The 19,502-nt window shown below is 44.0% G+C and overlaps 1 protein-coding gene across 1 annotated transcript in view; it reads left to right on the top strand.

The window, feature by feature from the left end:
* The window catches only part of LOC126324034 (uncharacterized), a 28,138-nt gene extending 9,645 nt beyond the window's left edge, over nucleotides 1-18,493 (top strand). Inside the window, exons 2-3 of the mRNA XM_049994893.1 lie at nucleotides 1,766-2,641; nucleotides 17,886-18,493. Coding sequence (XP_049850850.1) covers nucleotides 1,784-2,641; nucleotides 17,886-18,281 — 1,254 coding nt within the window. The 5' untranslated portion in view covers nucleotides 1,766-1,783 and the 3' untranslated portion in view covers nucleotides 18,282-18,493. The remainder of the gene's footprint in view (nucleotides 1-1,765; nucleotides 2,642-17,885) is intronic.
* The last annotated feature ends 1,009 nt before the right edge of the window (nucleotides 18,494-19,502 follow it).

Raw genomic sequence — 19,502 nt, 5'->3', positions numbered from 1 at the left:
TCCCTCAGATTTTGACTTTGTCTAACAACCTTCAAATTTCTTTCCGGATAACAATGCATTCAGAATATGACTAGACGAGTTTCTTCGCCTCAAAACCACGTGATTTCTACAGTCACGGAATCGAAAAGTTACCCCAACGGCGACAGACAGCTGTAAACAGCGAAGGAGAATATATTATTCATGAATAAAGTCTCTGTTAAGCGTATCTGTTGTGTTTATTAAACTTATGGAGAAACGATACGAACTTGTTCAAATGTGTGTGAAATCTTATTGGACTTAACTGCTAGGGTCATCAGTCCCTAAGCTTACACACTACTTAACCTAAATTATCCTAACGGCAAACACACACACACTCATGCCCGAGGGAGGACTCGAACCTCCGCCGGGACCAGCCGCACTGTCCATGACTCAAGCGCCTGAGACCGCGCGGCTAATCCCGCGCGGTGATACGAACTTATGCATCAGCCCAGTACTTCAAATTCTCTACGTGTACACCCCACCCTTTGTTTCTCAATTCGGCACTCACGAGAAAAGAAATTATTACTATTAACAAATTAATAACAGGTGAAATGAACGGTAACTAAACGAGACACCTTTTAACATGAAACCTTCCGAATGTCTTCGTTGTACCTGTGTTAGTTCCTTTGTGTTAAGAAAAGTAACTTATTAAAACTAGTCCGTTAGAAAACAAGATACTTCGCATTTCATTACGATAGTGGTGCGTATAACCATAGAATATATCCGCTTTTGTGCCTTTCTAATGCCGTTTCGCTACTATAGAGTCATTTCCGTGTCCTACCTAAGCCACAGTGCTCAGCACTTCTAGCTGCTACCCAGAGGTCTCAGGTTCGACTCGCGGTACTGCTAGCGATTATTCCTTGGTAGGACTGGAACCGGGTGCACTCAACATCACGATGCCAACCGAGGAGCTGTTTAAGTGAGGGGGAAGCTGACAACCGCCGGAAGAGATCTATGCTGACCCGACGTTCCTCCATCCCAAATGACGCCATCCAAAGACGATGACACTTGGTGGTACTGAATGATCTGATAGGGCAGTAGGCGGAGCTGTAGTATTGGCTGCAGTTACTCCTGATGTGTGCCAATTTTGTTATATCTATACATTCTAACAGTATCATTGACCAGTAATAATGAACAATAAGTAGCACGTAGTTCAACATTCATGGACTTAGTATAAACATTATTTGAAATGCAGATATACTAGATTTGTATAAGAAACTAATTTATTTCGCTTGAACTTCTCTAACCACTAATGCTGCACGCAGTTGGCACGAACTCATTGTGATGTCTTCATTTCACTACTCATTATTGTTTGAACTGGACTCTAATAGTATTGTAGGAGCATAACTGAAACTTTAATGCGTCTTTTACGTCTCTGCACTCTTCAACTAACCATAGATCTCCAGCTTAAATAACAATGTTGGCGACGTTCAAACGAAATAAGTGGAAAAAAGTAGCACCATTTGGAGGAAATTCCCAGATTGTCGGCAAGTCACAAATGTCTTGAAAAGTAGGAGAGAGATATTTTTGCAACGAAATTGCCCAAAGGGCAATAACATCTGTTTAGATATCTCACACGGTCAAAAAAATAAAACGACTTGCAGTTTTCAGTTAAAGGTCAGTTTCGGGACACTATTGTTGTTTGGTTGTTTTTGTGTATGCTTTTTATTTTGATTTATTTTTTTATGTAGGTGCCCGGTGAGATAGATGACAAGAGACTGACTTTGAAATCCCCATATGTTCACAGATTTTCTTCTGGGGCAAAATGATTGGCACTGAAGCTGAAATTTCATCCTTTCCTTCTTGGATCAACAAAGAGTTCATAGAGACTGTGCTGAATAACGGACACGACGAAACTAAGCTGAGAGTGGAAACCATCGACCTCCAACCTGGCTGCAAAGAGGGCATGAGCCACACAAGCAACATCTTCAGGGTTACAGCCACCGTCAGACGAGGAGAATCCGCCACCTGTGAAAAGAGAAGCATCATACTAAAGTGCCTGCAGGAAAACTGGGAGACTAAAGACGTGCCGAAGGACAACGACCCGACTCAGATGGAGACGATGATGCTGGGTGAGGTGATGCCAGAGGTGCACAGGCTGCTGAGGAGCGTGGAGGGCGAGGCGTTCCGGCCTGTGGCGCCGCTCTGCTACCTCACAGGCAGAAGCCCCGTCCCGTTCCTCGCCATTGAGGACCTCTCGCCGGCCGGCTTCAGGACGGCGGATCCTGCGCGCCCTTTAGACTACCAGCACTGTGCAGCAGTCGTGCGTACCTACGCCCGCCTGCATGCCGCTTCAGCGAGGATCCTCAAAGACCAGCCCCACTACAAAACGGTCTTTGACCCAAAGAACACAGTGACGGAGGGCACGCAGCAGTACTTCCAACAGCTCTCTGACAAAATCTTTAAAGCCGTGGCACGGCAGCTTAGAGTTTACAAAGGATACGAGAGCTACGCTGAAAAGTATGAACGGCTTGCAGAAAAATACACACGTGACGTCTTCAGGTACTGGAGATCAAGCGAAATAAGACTGCCCGTTATGCTGCATGGCGACTGCTGGAAGAACAATTTTATGTTTACATATGAGAATGAAAATATTACAGATGTTAGACTTATAGATTTTCAGGTAAGATCATATTTTTATTTTCGCGTTGACCAACGTGGGCCATGCAACAACTTTCTCTTCTTTATTACTTATTTTCTATTACTCTAGTACTCCACCTTCTCCCATGTTCCCACTACCTTAGCGCTGTCCATATTTTTCCATAATTTCTTATTCTTATGTGCTTTGAATACCACCTGAAATTAATAAATTCTTCTTAAAAAAGTTTGCATTGTTACACCTAATTCGGCAAGGGCCTTGCCGCAGTGGATACACCGGTTCCCGTGAAATCACCGAAGTTAAGCGCTGTCGGGCGTGGTCGGCACTTGGATGGGTGACCATCCAGGCCGCCATGCGCTGTGGCCATTTTTCGAGGTGCACCCAGTCTCGTGATGCCAATGGAGGAGTTACTCGACCGAATAGTAGCGGTTTTGGTCAAGAATACCATCATAACGACCGGGAGAGCGGTGTGCTGACGCCACGCCCATCCTATCCGCATCCTCCACTGAGGATGACACGGCGGTCGGGTGGTCTCGGTAGGCCACTCGTGGCCAGAAGATGGAGTGCATTTTTATATCTAATTCCTTGACTTTATTTCTTCCTCGTTCAAAATGATAATAATAATTAATTTTATTTATCGTATGGCAATACAGAGACATAATAAAGAAACAGACAAATCACTAATATAACAAACATTAATAATTGCAAACAAACATTACTAATATAACAAAGTTTAAGGATTACAAACAAAAATAGAAATTGGCACTTAGCATAGCTTATGCCTTCTATGTTTATGTGACAAGTTCGAGCCACGGGTTCGAGTTTCCTGGTCAGATGGACCTGAGAAGGGCCGTTTGGTCTGTCTGGTGACATAACTCTTACTGAAAGTGTCTTATAGTCAGGAGATCGTCAGATTATCTGACTGCCAGTATGTGCTAGTTCATTTAGCGTTACTCAGGGTGCATGTGTAGCGTTATACTACGGACGCGAACTAGCTTTACACCCCAATAATAATAACGAGCGTATGGCATTGGTGGCCGGGAGACCTCTAGTGGTGCGGTTCGGCCGCCGCTCTACAAGTTCTTTAACGCCACTACGGCGACTTGCGAGTGAATGAGGATGAAAGACACACAACACTGAGACATCTCGAGGCAGAGAAAATTTCTGACCCAGCCGGGAATCGAACGCGGGACCCCGTGCGCGGGAATAGAGAACGCTACCGCAAGACCTCGAGCCGCGTCATTCTCGTTGCTTCATTTTTTATGTGGGTAGGCTGTTGTTGACACTGTTCTCTTCTTTGCCCAGAAATACAGCAATATTTACTTCGTTCGCCTGTTATCATTGATTAGGAAGACCTACTCAAAAAATATTAACCTTCACTTTGCCATTACATCAGATATTTTCTGTATATTGTGTTAGATCTAATCACTACTTTTCGTTGTCGAAACAAGTGTAGGTTTCACTGCATTTATAACATCGAGTGGACAAAAGTCATAAGTCATGTGATGCGTCCTTTACTACATCGCACCTCTTTTTGCCCGGCAATGTGCTGCAGCTCGACGTGGCATGGACTCAACAAGTCGTTGGAAGTCCCCTGCAAAAATATTGAGCCGTGCTGCCTACATAGCCGTCCACAATTGCGAAACAGTTGCTGGTGCCGGATTTCGTGTACGAACTGTCCTCTCGATTACGTCTCATAAACGTTCGAAAATGTTCGATGATATTCATGACGGGCAATCTGGATAGCCAAATTATTCGCTCGAATTCTCCAGAATGATCTTTAAATCAGTAGCGAACAATTATGGTCCATTCACAAAGAGCTTTGTCGTCCGTAAAAACTCCATTGTAGTTGGGAACACGAAGTCCACGAGCGACTGCAAATGGGGTCCAAGTAGTTCAGAGGAACCAGTCTGTTCTATGTAAACACAGCCCACGCCATTATGGTGCAACCACCTTCTTTCACAGTGCCATGTTGACAACTTTGATACATGGCTTCGTGGGGTCTGCGTCATACTCGAACCAAACCATCAGCGCTAACCAATGAAATTGGGACTCATCCGACGAAAGCACGGTTTTCCAGTCGTCTAGGGTTCAATCGATATGGTCACGATCCGAGGATGTGCGCTGCAGGCGATGTCGTGCTGTTAGCAAACGACGTCGCGTTGGTCGTGTGCTGCCATAGCTCGTTAACGGCAGCTTTCACCACACTGTCCTGACAGATACGTTCGTCGTACGTCCCTTACTGATTTATGCTGTTATTTCACACATTCATGCTTGCCTGTTAGCACTGACAACTCTACACAAACGCCGCAGCTCTCAGTTGTTAAGTAACATTGTGGACATATGAATACTGAGTTCACTAACGATTTCTGAGATGAAATGCACCGTGCGTCCAACCCCAACTAGTGTTTTTCGTTCAGAGACTGTTAATCTTACGGCAATAATCACGTAGTAAACTTTTCCACATGAATCGTCTGAGTGCAAATGACAGCCCTGCCAATGCACTGCCTGTTTGTACTTCGTGTACACGGCGCTACCGCCATCTGTAGACGTGCATATCTGTACCCCGTAACTTTCGTCACCTCAGTGCATTCTTCAAATAATCCTTCTTTCTTGTTTTGTAAATAAAACCATCTTTTCATCCTGCAACTTAATTTATTTTTTCCAGACGCGTCTGGGAGAAATAAGATGCATAAAAAAAGCGGTTTCATTAGCGAAACAGGTCTTTCTGTGCCTGCTGCGGAGGATGGCCAAGCAAACAAACATGTAATCCTTCTTTCAAGTATATCTATTCTATCCATCTTTGCAGTCCACCGTTAAGCATTTACACTTTTGCAAACATTTTGGTCTCACAGCTGTGGCACGGTGTTTTAGTGCATAATTTTATTTTACATATATTTACTTTTTTCTTCATTCCTTAAACAAGAGCTCAGACAGGCAGCCTGCGATCTCACCTAGTGCAGTGCCAGGTCCTTTTCAGCTAAATCCAGCTGGCAACACGGCACGTAAGAATCCGATTGGGAATATTGGGGAGTTGATTTTCAGTTCGTACATATATCTTACGTCCAAGGAAAGCGTTCGAAACCCCGTGTTCGGAACTGAAGAGCTGCAGCTATTTAAAATTTGTGTCCGGGATAATACGTCTCGGAGAAAGATATGAATGCCTAGTATGTGTCTGCATATTCGTTAGTGTGTGTAACAGAGCGAAGGCTGTGACTCACACAATATCCACAATATCTTTAGTGAAATATCTAGAGTTTTGGTAACTAAATATATTGTTTTTCATTCTCTAGGTGGAGCGGGCACTTAGAGTGATGACTCATTTAGAACCAGGGACGTTTAATCAAATATCATGCAAGGGTGCGGGGCACAGATAGTCCCAGATGGGAATATTTGGAGCTTATTTCTAGTTCTACACCTACATCTACATCTACATTATTACTCTGCAATTCACATTTAAGTGCTTGGCAGAGAGTTCATCGAACCACAATCATACTGTCTCTCTACCATTCCACTCCCTAACAGCGCGCGGAAAATACGATCACTTAAACCTTTCTGTTCGAGCTCTGATTTCTCTTATTTTATTTTGATGATCATTCCTACTGTTGTGGTTGGCAGGAGAGCCAAACGTGTTCCTAAAGGAGGCCGAAATGCACGCGTTTTAGCTCACGCAGGCTGGCGTGAGGTCTGGAACATGACAAGGGAATTAGAATTGAGAAAAATGGACGTAGCTGGTGGAATACTTAACTTTAATCCATTAACGGAGAACGTCGCTCTTTATGGTACATGATTCACAATATCAGTAGTACGGATACTGGCGCCTTGCTAGGTCGTAGCAAATAACGTAGCTGAAGGCTATGCTAACTATCGTCTCGGCAAATGAGAGCGCACAAGTCAGTGAACCATCGCTAGCAAAGTCGGCTGTACAACTGGGGCGAGTGCTATGAAGTCTCTCTAGACCTGCCGTGTGGCGGCGCTCGGTCTACAATCACTGATAGTGGCGACACGCGGGTCCGACGTATACTACCGGACCGCGGCCGATTTAAAGGCTACCACCTAGCAAGTGTGGTGTCTGGCGGTGACACGACACCTACCTATGTAGGTTGCGCTCAACAAAATTATTTTCACATTCGGAAGAGAAAGTTAGTGACTGAAATTTCGTAAATAGATCTCGCCGCGACGAAAACCGTCTTTGCTTTAATGACTTCCATCCTAACTCGCGTATCATATCTGCCACACTCTCTCCCCTGTTACGTGATAATATAAAACGAGCTGCCCTTTTTTGCACCCTTTTGATGTCCTCCGTCAATCTCACCTGGTAAGGATCCCACACCGCGCAGCAATATTCTAACAGAGGACGAACGAGTGTAGTGTAAGCTGTCTCTTTAGTGGACTTGTTGCATCTGCTAAGTGTCCTGCCAATGAAACGCAACCTTTGGCTCGCCTTCCCTACAATATTATCCATGTGGTCTTCCCAACTGAAGTTGCTCGTAATTTTAACACCAAGGTACTTAGTTGAATTGACAGCCTTGAGAATTGTACTATTTATCGAGTAATCGAATTCCAACGGATTTTTTTTGCAACTCATGTGGATCACCTCGCACTTTTCGTTACTTAGCGTCAACTGCCACCTGCCACACCATACAGCAATCTTTTCTAAATCGCTTTGCAACTGATACTGGTCTTTGGATGACCTTACTAGATGGTAAATTACAGCATCATCTACGAACAACCTAAGAGAATTGCTCAGATTGTCACCCAGGTCATTTACATAGATCAGGAAGAGCAGAGGTCCCAGGACGCTTCCCTGGGGAACACCTGATATCACTTCAGTTTTACTCGATGATTTGCCGTCTATTACTACGAACTGCGACCTTCCTGACAGGAAATCACGAATCCAGTCGCACAACTGAGACGATACCCCATAGCTCCGCAGCTTGATTAGAAGTCGCTTGTGAGGAACGGTGTCAAAAGCTTTCCGGAAATCTAGAAATACGGAATCAACTTGAGATCCCCTGTCGATAGCGGCCATTACTTCGTGCGAATATAGAGCTAGCTGCGTTGCACAGGATCGATGTTTTCTGAAACCATGCTGATTACGTATCAATAGATCGTTCCCTTCAAGGTGATTCATAATGTTTTTATACAGTAAATGCTCCAAAACCCTACTGCAAACTGACGTCAATGATATAGGTCTGTAGTTAGATGGATTAATCCTACTACCCTTCTTAAACACTGGTGCGACCTGCGCAATTTTCCAATCTGTAGGTACAGATCTATCGGTGAGCGAGAGGTTGCATATGAGTGCTAAGCAGGGAGCTATTGTATCAGCGTAATCTGAAAGGAACCTAATCGGTATACAATCTGGACCTGAAGACTTGCCCGTATCAAGCGATTTGAGTTGCTTCGCAACGCCTAAGGTATCTACTTCTAAGAAACTCATGCTAGTAGCTGTTCGTGTTTCAAATTCTGGAATATTCCATTCGTCTTCCCTGGTGAAGGAATTTCGGAAAACTGCGTTGAATAACTCCGCTTTAGCGTCACAGTCGTCGATAACAGTACCATCGGCACTGCGCAGCGAAGGTATTGACTGCGTCTTGCCGCTTGTGTACTTTACATACGACCAGAATTTCTTCGGATTTTCTACCAAATTTCGAGACAATGTTTCGTTGTGGAACCTATTAAAGGCATCTCGCATCGAAGTCCGTGCCAGACTTCGCGCGTCTGTAAATTTTAGCCAATCTTCGGGATTTCGCGTTCTTCTGAACTTTGCATGCTTTTTCCGTTGCCTCTGCAACAACGTTCCGACCTTTTTTGTGTACCACGGGGGATCCGTTCCATCTCTTACCAATTAATGTGGTATGAATCTCTCAATTGCTGTTGCTATTATATCTTTGAATTTGAGCCACATCTCGTCTACATTTGCATAGTCAGTTCGGAAGGAATGGGGATTGTCTCTTAGGAAGGCTTCTAGTGACGCTTTATCCACTTCTTTAAATAAAATTATTTTGCGTTTGTTTCTGGTGGATTTGGAAGAAACGGTATTGAGCCTATCTACAGCGACCTTGTGATCACTAATCCCTGTATCAGTCATGATGCTCTCTATCAGCTCTGGATAGTTTGTGGCTAAGAGGTCAAGTGTGTTTTCGCAACCATGTACAATTCGCGAGGGTTCGTGGATTAACTGCTCGAAATAATTTTCGGATAAAGCATTTAGGACAATCTCGGAAGATGTTTTCTGCCTACCACTGGCTTTGAACAAGTATTTTTGCCAACATATCAAGGGAAGGTTGATGTCGCCACCAACTATAACCGTATGAGTGGGGTATTTATTTGTTACGAGACTCAAACTTTCTCTGAACTGTTCCGCAACTATATCATTGGAGATTGGGGGTCGGTAGAAGGAGCCAATTATTAACTTTGTTGGGCTGTTAAGTATAACCTCCACCCATACCAATTCGCATGGAGTATCTACTTCGACTCCACTACATTATAAACCACTACTGACATACACAAACACTCCACCACCAATTCTGCCTAATCTATCTTTCCTGAACACCGTCTGAGACTTCGTAAAAATTTCTGCAGAGCTTATTTCGGGCTTTAGCCAGCTTTCTGTACCCATAAGGATTTCAGCTTCTGTGCTTTCTATTAGCGCTTTCCCAGCACAACTATAACAGTTTACAACTACAATTCCGACTGTTCCTTGATCCAAACACGGCCTGTATTTGCCATGCACCCTTTGACATTGCAGACCACCCCGCTCTTTTCCAAGGCCTTCTAACCTAAAAAACCGCCCATGTCACGCCACACAGCCTCCGCTACCCGTGTAGCCGCCAACTGAGTGTCGTGAAGTCCTGACCTGTTCAGCGGAACCCGAAACCCCACCACCCTATGGCGCAAGTCAAGGAATCTGCAGCCAATACGGTCGCAAAACCGTCTGAGCCTCTGATTCAGACCCTCCACCCGGCTCTTCAGCAAAGGTCCGCAGTCGGTTCTGTCGACGATGCTGCAGATGGTGAGCTCTGCCTTCATCTCGTAAGCAAGACCGGCAGCCTTTACCAAATCAGATAGCCGCTGGAATCCAGAGAGAATTTCCTCAGATCCAAAGCGGCACACGTCATTAGTGCCGACATGTGCCACCACCTGCAGCTGGCTGCACCCTGTGCTCTTCATCGCATCCGGAAGGATCCTTTCCACATCAGGAACGACTCCTCCCGGAATGCACACGGACTGCACACTGGATTTCTTCCCCTCCTTAGCCGCCACATCCCGACGTTTCAGCATATGCCTTACGACTGTGGGAAATCTCCCAAAAACGCTGGTCACAACTGAGGGATCAAAGCTGTTTTTAATGTAATTAAGGTTCACTGTGACCCTCACACATAATTAATGCCTTGTGTATGTGAAAGTGTATTTGATTATGAATGCACAATGTCAAGTCTTTGATTTGCATCACTATCCAGCGCAGCTGATGCTAAAGACTAGGTGGGACCGTTCCATTAGTAGTTGTGGTATTAACGTATTAATACCTGACACTGTTTTAAAAGGCAGATGTGAGGGTAAACGAGTGACAGAATGCGCAAAATTGACCTAATGAATGCCTAGATAGGTTTTGATGGATGAATCCAAAGTATCATCATCATAAAATTTCGTAGTACTAGGTATATCCGCCCCTAATGGTAGAGGCAGGACACTTTAATTTCTGAATAAGCTGACACATTGATGTTCATGCTGAGCCCCTACATGGATGGACTACCAGTAGTTGCTAACGACAGAATTTTATCTGTTTAGGAGACGTTATCCGAAACATAAGTTTATTGGTTTAGTGAGGATCCTGGAGAATGACACGTGCTCATGTGAGACGATGTTCTTACCATTTGTCAGAGTTTAAAAGGGGCATTTGCGTGTGGTCGGCTGGTCGAAGTATGCCTTATCCACGCAAGTGGCCTGTTTGAATGTGGCAGTGAACAATGACCGACTGAATAGCAACAATAAGAAAACTACAGACGCCAGTAAATTGCCCTATGTGCACAAGGCTCACCATACATCTTTCACAACTACATTTTCATATTTCTGCTTTATGTTCTGCTCCCATTATTAAACTGTCTCTGTGTGGGAGGGGTGGGGTGACAGGGGCCACTGGCATTAGCCCGAGTTCCAGGAGACATATCCCTGAAACCTCAGACGGAGTCGTGTTCTATTTTACTTTTATCTTATTCTATTATTTAGTTCTATTCTATTTGTACTTGTAGTTCCTCTTCTGAGTTGCTTAGTATATGTATTAGAAGTTACGTTGTGATTTTCAGCTGTCGTTGTTGCTGTCAATCTCCATTCATTCTTTTATAATATTTGTTAGTGTATGATACTGGAAAGCTGAGAAGTTTAGATCTATGGTCGTTTCAGCAGCACTGGATTATTTGCGTTAATTTTTTCCTACTCACTCTACATCCACATACGTACTCCGCACGCCACCGTATGGTACATGACAGAGGTACCCTGTACCACTAGTTGCGATTTCCTTCCTTTTTCCTCTCGAAAACAGAGCGAGGGAAAAAAGATTGTCTACAGGTTGTTGCAAAAAGGTACGGCCAAACTTTCAGGAAACATTCCTCACACACAAAGAAAGAAAATATGTTATGTGGACATGTGTACGGAAACGCTTGCTTTCCATGTTAGAGCTCATTTTATTACTTCTCTTCAAATCACATTAATCATGGAATGGAAACACACAGCAACAGAACGTACCAGCGTGACTTCAAAAACTTTGTTACATGAAATGTTCAAAATGTCCTCCGTTAGCGAGGATACATGCATCCACCCTCCGTCTCATTGAATCCCTGATGCGCTGATGCAGCCCTGGAGAATGGCGTATTGCATCACAGCCGTCCACAATACGAGCACGAAGAGTCTCTACATTTGGTACCGGGGTTGCGTAGACAAGAGCTTTCAAATGCCCCCATCAATGAAAGTCAAAAGGGTTGAGGTCAGGAGAGCGTGGAGGCCATGGAATTGGTCCGCCTCTACCAATCCATCGGTCACCGAATCTGTTGTTGAGAAGCCTACGAACACTTCGACTGAAATGTGCAGGAGCTCCATCGTGCATGAACCACATGTTGTGTCGTACTTGTAAAGGCACATGTTCTAGCAGCACAGGTAGAGTATCCCGTATGAAATCATGATAACGTGCTCCATTGAGCGTAGGTGGAAGTACAGGGGGCCCAATCAAGACATCACCAACAATGCCTGCCCAAACGTTCACAGAAAACCTCTGCTGATGACGTGATTGCACAATTGCGTGCGGATTCTCATCAGCCCACACATTTTGATTGTGAATATTTACAATTTGATCACGTTGGAATGAAGCCTCATCCGTAAAGAGAACATTTGCACTTAAATGAGATTGACACATTGTTGGATGAACCATTCGCAGAAGTGTACCCTTGCAGGCCAATCGGCTGCTGATAGTGCCTGCACACACTGCACATGGTACGGAAACAACTGGTTCTCCCGTAGCACTCTCCATACAGTGACGCGGTCACCGTTACCTAGTACAGCAGCAACTTCTCTGACGTTGACATTAGGTTATCGTCAACTGCACGAAGAATTGCCTCGTCCATTGCAGATGTCCTCGTCGTTCCAGGTCTTCCCCAGTCGCGAGTCACAGGCTGGAATATTCCGTACTCCCTAAGACGCCGATCAATTGCTTCGAACGTCTTCCTGTCGGGACACCTTCGTTCTGGAAATCTGTCTCGATGCAAACGTACCACGCCACTGCTACTGCCCCGTGCTAATCCATACATCAAATGGGCATCTGCCAACTCCGCATTTGTAAAGATTGCACTGACTGCAAAACCACGTTCGTGATGAACACTAACCTGTTGATGCTACGTACTGATGTGCTTGATGCTAGTACTGTAGAGCAATGAGTCACATGTCAACACAAGCACCGAAGTCAACATTACCCTCCTTCAATTGGGCCACGTGGCGGTGAATCGAGGAAGTACAGTACATACTGACGAAACTAAAATGAGCTCTAACATGGAAATTAAGTGTTTCCGGACACATGTCCACATAACATCCTTTCTTTATTTGTGTGTGAGGAATGTTTCCTGAAAGTTTGGCCGTACCTTTTTGTAGCACCCTGTATATGCATGCCTCCGTATGTGCCCTAATTTCTCGTATCTTCACGGTACTTTGCTAAATCTGCGTTTGCGGCAGTAGAAGCGTTATACATTCAGTTTCAGTTCCAGTTCTCTACATTTGTCGATGGTGTTCCTCGGAAACAACATCGCCTTCCCTCCAGGGGTTCCCAGTTCCCGAAACATCTTCGTAATACCGGCGTTTTGTTCGAGCCTAGCAGCTCGCTTTTGAATACGGCCTTGTGCGGATCCCAAACACTTGAGCAGTGCTCAAGGACATCACACACACATCCATGCTCGAGGCAGGATTCGAACCTGCGAGCGTGGCGGTCGCGCGGTTCCAGCCTGTAGCGCGTAGAACAGCTCTGCCACTACGGCCGGCAATCTCTTCTATAGCTAAAACATATTTTCCCAAAAGTCGACCATTGGCCCTTTTTGCCACAATGTTCGCATGCTCGTTCCATTTCATATAGCTTTGCTACGTTACGCTACTGAATCAAGCGAGACACTACTCATGCTGTATCCGAACTATATGGGTTTGTTTCACCTACTCATCCTCATTAACTTCCATTCATCACACAAACTAGAAACTGTGTCCTCCTACAGTGATAGAATCAGCAGCACACAACCGCAGATGGTGCCCACCCTGTCCGCCAGATCATTTGTGTATGTAGAGAATAGCAGTGGTCCTACCACACTACCCTGGGGCACTCCTAACGATACTCTTGTCTTTGATGACCACTTGCCGTCGACAACTACATACTAGGTTCTGTTCTTAAGAAATCTTCGAGTCACTACCATATCTGTGAAACAGTTCCATGTACTCGTACTTTCGTTAACAGCCTACCATGGGGTATGGTGTCAAATGGAATTAGGATGTTGCTCTTCATCCGTAGTTTGCAGCATATTATGTGAGAAAAGGGCAAGCTGAGTTTGGCACGAGTGATGCTATGCTGTTTCATGTGTGTGCTTCTCTCTCTCAAGGCAATTTATTATATTGTAACTAAGAATCTGTTCGAGAATTCTGCAGCAAACATATGTTAAGGATATTGGTATGTAATTTTGCTGGTCCGTTCTTTTATGCCCCTTTTTCAGTCACTTGGGACTTCTCTCTAGGCGAGAGATTCGCGATAAATGCATGCTAAGCAAGGGGCCAGTGCCGCTTAGTCTCCTTTGTAAAACCGGAATGGGATTCCGTCCGGACCTGGCGACCTACTTGTTGTCAGCCCTTTCAGTTGTTTCTCCACGAGGGGATGCTTATTACTAAGTCGTCATGTGGGAAAATGTTCGATAGTCAAACGACGGTATTTTTGTACGATTCTCGTGAGTGAACATTTTTCTTAAATATTAAATTCAAGCTTTCGTTTTGCTATCTTCAGCTGCTGCAGCAGACTGTCAACGAGTGACTTATTGGATGCTTTAGACCCCCTTAGGGATTTTACATAGGAACAGAATTTTCTCGGGTTCTCTGCCAGATCTTTTGCTAGGATATGACGGTGGTAGTTGTTGAATACTTTGAGCATAGACCTTTCCACAGACACACGAATCTCTACAAATCTTTGCTTGTAGTAATTTGTGCCTTCTCTTTTGAACCGAGGGTGTAACAGCCTGTGCTTCCTGAGAATTTTCCGAATTTCCTTGTTAATCCATGCTGGCTCTTTTCCGTCGTTAGACACTGGACTCGCATTCGGGAGGACGACGGTTGAATCCCGCGTCCGGCCATCCTGATTTAGGTTTTCCGTGATTTCCCTAAATCGCTCCAGGCAAATGCCGGGATAGTTCCTTTCAAAGGGCACGGCCGGCTTCCTTCCCCGTCCTTCCCTAATCCGATGAGACTGATGACCTCGCTGTCTGGTCTCCTTCCCCAAAAAACAACAACAACAGCAACATCTTTTCTGTCCTTAATCCGCTTACTACGCACGTAGTTCTCCAGACTGCAATATACAGTCTGTTCAAGCTTTGCCAATAATTCCTCTACGTCCATCTTAGTTGGTCTAAGTGACGTCAGTGTGCTCTCTGAGGGAGAAGCTAACAGCTGCCTATCTGCTACTTCATAGCAGAAACATTCTGCTAGCACTCTTGACTGATTTATTAACTGTCGTAACCATAGTCTATGAGGGTATCACGATCCACCACGGTCACTCCACCCGCCTTTATATTGACACTGTCGATAAGATCTGCCTGGTTGTAGCCCCACTGCTTGTGGGCTGTCGAAATAGATGATCAAATCAAGACAGTGCTCAAAACTCAAAACTCCCCCCCCCCAATCTGTAAACCCTGTAATGAATCCATACTCGATAGGCTGAACATAGTACTATGTGATCTGGAATTTAATCGATTCTGACTGTAGGCTTTCTTTGAATAACACGTTGTTTTCACCTAAACTTGTTATATGCTATCATGTAGCTTCACTCTGACACTCAACTTCGACATCAATAATTATTTTTCTCAACTCCAATGAACACTCACCCGCTTATGGCGTCTAATCTGTCTTTCCGAGATACGTTCCACAAGTAGCGATATTACAATGGTGTGCACACAGAGTATGTTGCTTCTTGTTCTTGGAAGAATGCAGAAAGTTCAAACAAGTGGTTCATGTAATGTTAAAACAACAGCAGATTCCTCAAACTGGGGGGCTATCAAGTACGGGGTCCCACGGGGTTCGGCCTTAGGTCCTTTACTGTTGTTGATATACATTAATGACTTACCATTCCATATTGATGAAGGTGCAAAGTTAGTTCTTTTTGCTGATGATACAAGTACAGTAATAACATCCAAAAACCAAGAACTAAGTGATGTAATTGTAAATGATATTTTTCACAAAATTATTAAGTGGTTCTCAGCAAACAGACTCTCTTTAAATTTTGATAAAACACAGTATATACAGTTCCGTACAGTAAATGGCACGACTCCAGTAATAAATATTGACTTTGAACTGAGGTCTGTAGCTAAGGTAGAATTTTGAAAATTTTTAGGTGTGTCCATTGATGAGACGTTGAACTGGAAGCCACACATTGATGGTCTGCTGAAACGTCTGAGTTCAGCTACGTATGCTATTAGGGTTATTGCAAATTTTGGTGATAATAATCTCAGTAAATTAGCTTACTATGCCTACTTTCATTCACTGCTTTCGTATGGTATCATACTCTGGAGTAATTCGTCGTCGAGTAGAAAAGTATTCATTGTTCAAAAACGTGTAATCAGAATAATTGCTGGAGCCCACCCACGGTCATCCTGCAGACATCTATTTAAGGATCTAGGGATCCTCACAGTAACCTCACAGTATATATATTCACTTATGAAATTTGTTGTTAATAATCCAACCCAGTTCAAAAGTAACAGCAGTGCGCATAGCTATAACTCCAGGAGAAAGGATGATCTTCACTATGCAGGGTTAAATCAAACTTGGGCACAGTAAGGGGTAAATTATGCTGCCACAAAAGTCTTTGGTCACCTACCAAACAGCATCAAAAGCCTGACAGATAGTCAACCAACATTTAAAAATAAATTAAAGGAATTTCTAGATGACAACTCCTCCTACTCATTCGCTGAATTTTTAGATATAAATTAAGGGAAGGAAAAAAACTAACTTAAACATTAGTGTCATGCAATATTTTGTGTAATGTAATATCTTGTACAGACATCTTTCATTAATCTGACACGTTCCACATCATTACGAAGTGTCGTCTTCATGATCTATGGAACAAGTATTAATCTAATCTCTAATGTAATCTAATCTTGGATGCAGTCTACCAATTATTCTGTAGGTCTTTCTGATTAAAGTATCTACAAAACATTTGTTTTACTGGCTAGTCAAATTACGAGGGTGAGTCAAACGAAAACCTTAAATTTGTAATAACAAATCGAAATTTCGCGCCGTTATCCACTAAGTTGGTAAGCGTGTTACAAAGAGTGTGCAGAATGGCCTATAGGTGTCAACATAGTGCAGATGCACACATAACGTCGCAGTATCAGTATAAATACAGCCACCCCACTTTCGACTTGCACCAGGGAAGAACAGCGTTCTGTTATTCGGTATTTGCGTAGTGAAGGTGTGAAACTTATTGAAATTCATCGACGAATAAAGGTTCTGTACGGTTATGCATGTCTGTCACAGCAGCAAGTCCGCTCCTGAAATGAGAGAACGACGTGTTGTTGCTTGTGAAGAACTTCTTCGGCGCTTTGAACGACAAGGTGATGGATTCCTTGCAAGAATCGTTACTGGCCACGAAATCTAAGTTCACTTCCACCAACCGGAAACGGTATGGCGCCATTCCCCATCACCAAAACCAAAAAAACTTTCGAATAGAACCATCAGCAGGGAAGGTTATGCTGACCCTTTTTGAATGAAAAAGGTATCATTTTTTAGCATTACATGCCTAGAAGGACTACTGTCACCAGTGCATCATACACAGATCTCCTAAAAAATCATCTGCGGCCTGAAAATCAAATCAAAGCGACGTGGATTACTGTCAGCAGTTGTCCTTTTGCAACATGACAATGCAAGGCTCCACACTGGCTGTACAACAGTTGCCGTTCTGATGAAGAGGTACGCCTCGCGGTGCATGAGTGGTTGCGCGGACAACCAGAAGAATTTTTTTCTAAAGGAATTTATGTACTTTGTAAGCGCTGGATAAGTTGCATTGAGCGTGGGGAAAATTATGTTGAAAAGTAACACAGCTTTGTACCACTTCTGCACAGTAAATAATATTTAAAAGAATATTTAAGGTTTCCATTTGACTCACCCTCATATCTTTGAAAAGCTTTTTATTTTGTACTAGCGTTTCATTGCTGGTAGCATCCAGCTACCGATGCATTAGTTTCCGTATGTTGCTCAAGTTTTCTAAGAGTGTAATGTTGCGTGTTTAGGCAGGAGTTTAGGCAATGGTTACCTCACTCTCATCCGACAAAATCAATGCGATTACATTCTGACGCAAAGCAGTTAAATAACTGACTATTTTGTTGCTCATTTAACTTGATACTCTAATCGCTGAAATAAAATCACCTCATCTCCCGCCTTCCCTATCACCTTCAAGGTGCTTAACTTTTTTTTGTCCGACAGTGTTCCTCTTAATCTGTAGGCAGCATAGACTTATCCAGTGAAAGTTACTGTTTTGCTGTCTCAGCTCAGCAAAGTGCACAGTGGAGCTGCGGACCTGTTGTACTTCCTGTACATGAACGCCAGCGAGGAGGTACACCGCGACCACGTGGACACACTGCTGGCCGACTACCACGGCACGCTGGTGGCGCTCCTGCGTCGCCTTGACATGGCGGCCGAGGCGGACAGCTACCCCCTGGAGGCTCTCGTTGAGGACATGCAGGCGGGTGGCGCCTGCGCTGTCTTCTTCTGCGCTCTCAGCTGCATGTCGGTCACGTCGCACGAGTACGGCGCCGAGTTCGAGAAGTTGTTCCATCGTGCGGACTACTCGGGGTCTTTCCTGGAAGACGCTTTCAGAAATCCCTACTCTGTTTCCTATTTGAAATACCTCACACCAATATTTGACAGAAAGGGTTTCCTATGAGCTAACTTGGCAACAGTGTGCTTTAGTGAGTTTCCGTATCAACCACAGCGGTACGTGGTGCAATCAGCACACAAGTACTTTGAGCAGTGATCTGTGACGTATTTCTGTTACGGTTTTGCTTTCGTTCATTTCTGTGGTGAAAATACTGAGAAATAAAGTCTTGGTTTCCACTAGATTGTTGCTGCAATTAAGAAGTTTATAGAATACAATGAGTATGAGAAATGCAATGTTGATGAAACTGCACCTATATTTTATCACATCTTGCGACTGTTTTTCTGCTCCATTGTCAACCAAATTTAAATTTGTTACAGGAGAGTAGCAGCAGTTTCAAAACACGACCACTGCTTAAACAAGCGATGAAACTGCCAAAAGCAGAATCTTTCAGCATTGTATCTGACAGTCAGGTTGGCCGTGAGACACAAATGAAGGAAGATTAGGATTTAACGTCCCATTATCGGCGAATGCGTTACAGAGTTCAACATCACCTTGGTAAAGTACGAGAAAGGAACTTGCCCATGCCCTTTTAAAAGGAACCACACTGACATTTGCTGGAACAATTTAGGGAACCGCACGATCTACATGGTTGGACAGGCATTTGAACTGACATCCAAGTATGAGACCAATGTCTTATTGAAAACCCCACCTTTTAAACGGAAATATGTAGGAACCAATTACTGATACCAGGAAGTGCCAGGTGTCAGAGTATTTCAGACCATTTTACTATCTGGTGATATGGTGTCCTATTGGGGTCGCTCAAGGACAACTAGCCAGTCATGGTGGTCATGGAAAATCTCGTTTTCCTGTGGAACAAAGTTCGAGAACAATTACAGCAAAGAAGTGTGGATGTGCATCATGCTTAGATGGAAGCCAGATCCAGAGAAAATGGTCATGTGTGGTCGAACACTCTTGCTGTGTCTTGCAACCCACATATCATTCTTCTCCAGCACTCATTACTTGCAAACGACGTTGGTGTATGTGGCTGGTTTGTCAGCAGATTACAAGGGACTACAGCTTCTGCTGAAAATTCGAATTTGTCTGGAACATAGGACACAGTAAAGGTGTCTGGAAAATGCGACGAAGATTTAACCGAAAGAAAATTTTTAATTGGCAACAAAAATTCACGACTCTCCCGATACTAGCAGGGCGACGAGCATTTCCTTCCCCCTTCTATAGATGGCAGAGTAATTCATCTTGAGGGCTTAACAGCTATGGGTAACATGG

This window comes from Schistocerca gregaria, chromosome 2 (genome assembly GCF_023897955.1).
Source record: "Schistocerca gregaria isolate iqSchGreg1 chromosome 2, iqSchGreg1.2, whole genome shotgun sequence".
Lineage (NCBI taxonomy): Eukaryota > Metazoa > Arthropoda > Insecta > Orthoptera > Acrididae > Schistocerca > Schistocerca gregaria.
The sequence above is the reverse complement of the archived record's forward strand: the minus strand, read 5'-3'. Positions and strand labels throughout refer to the sequence as shown.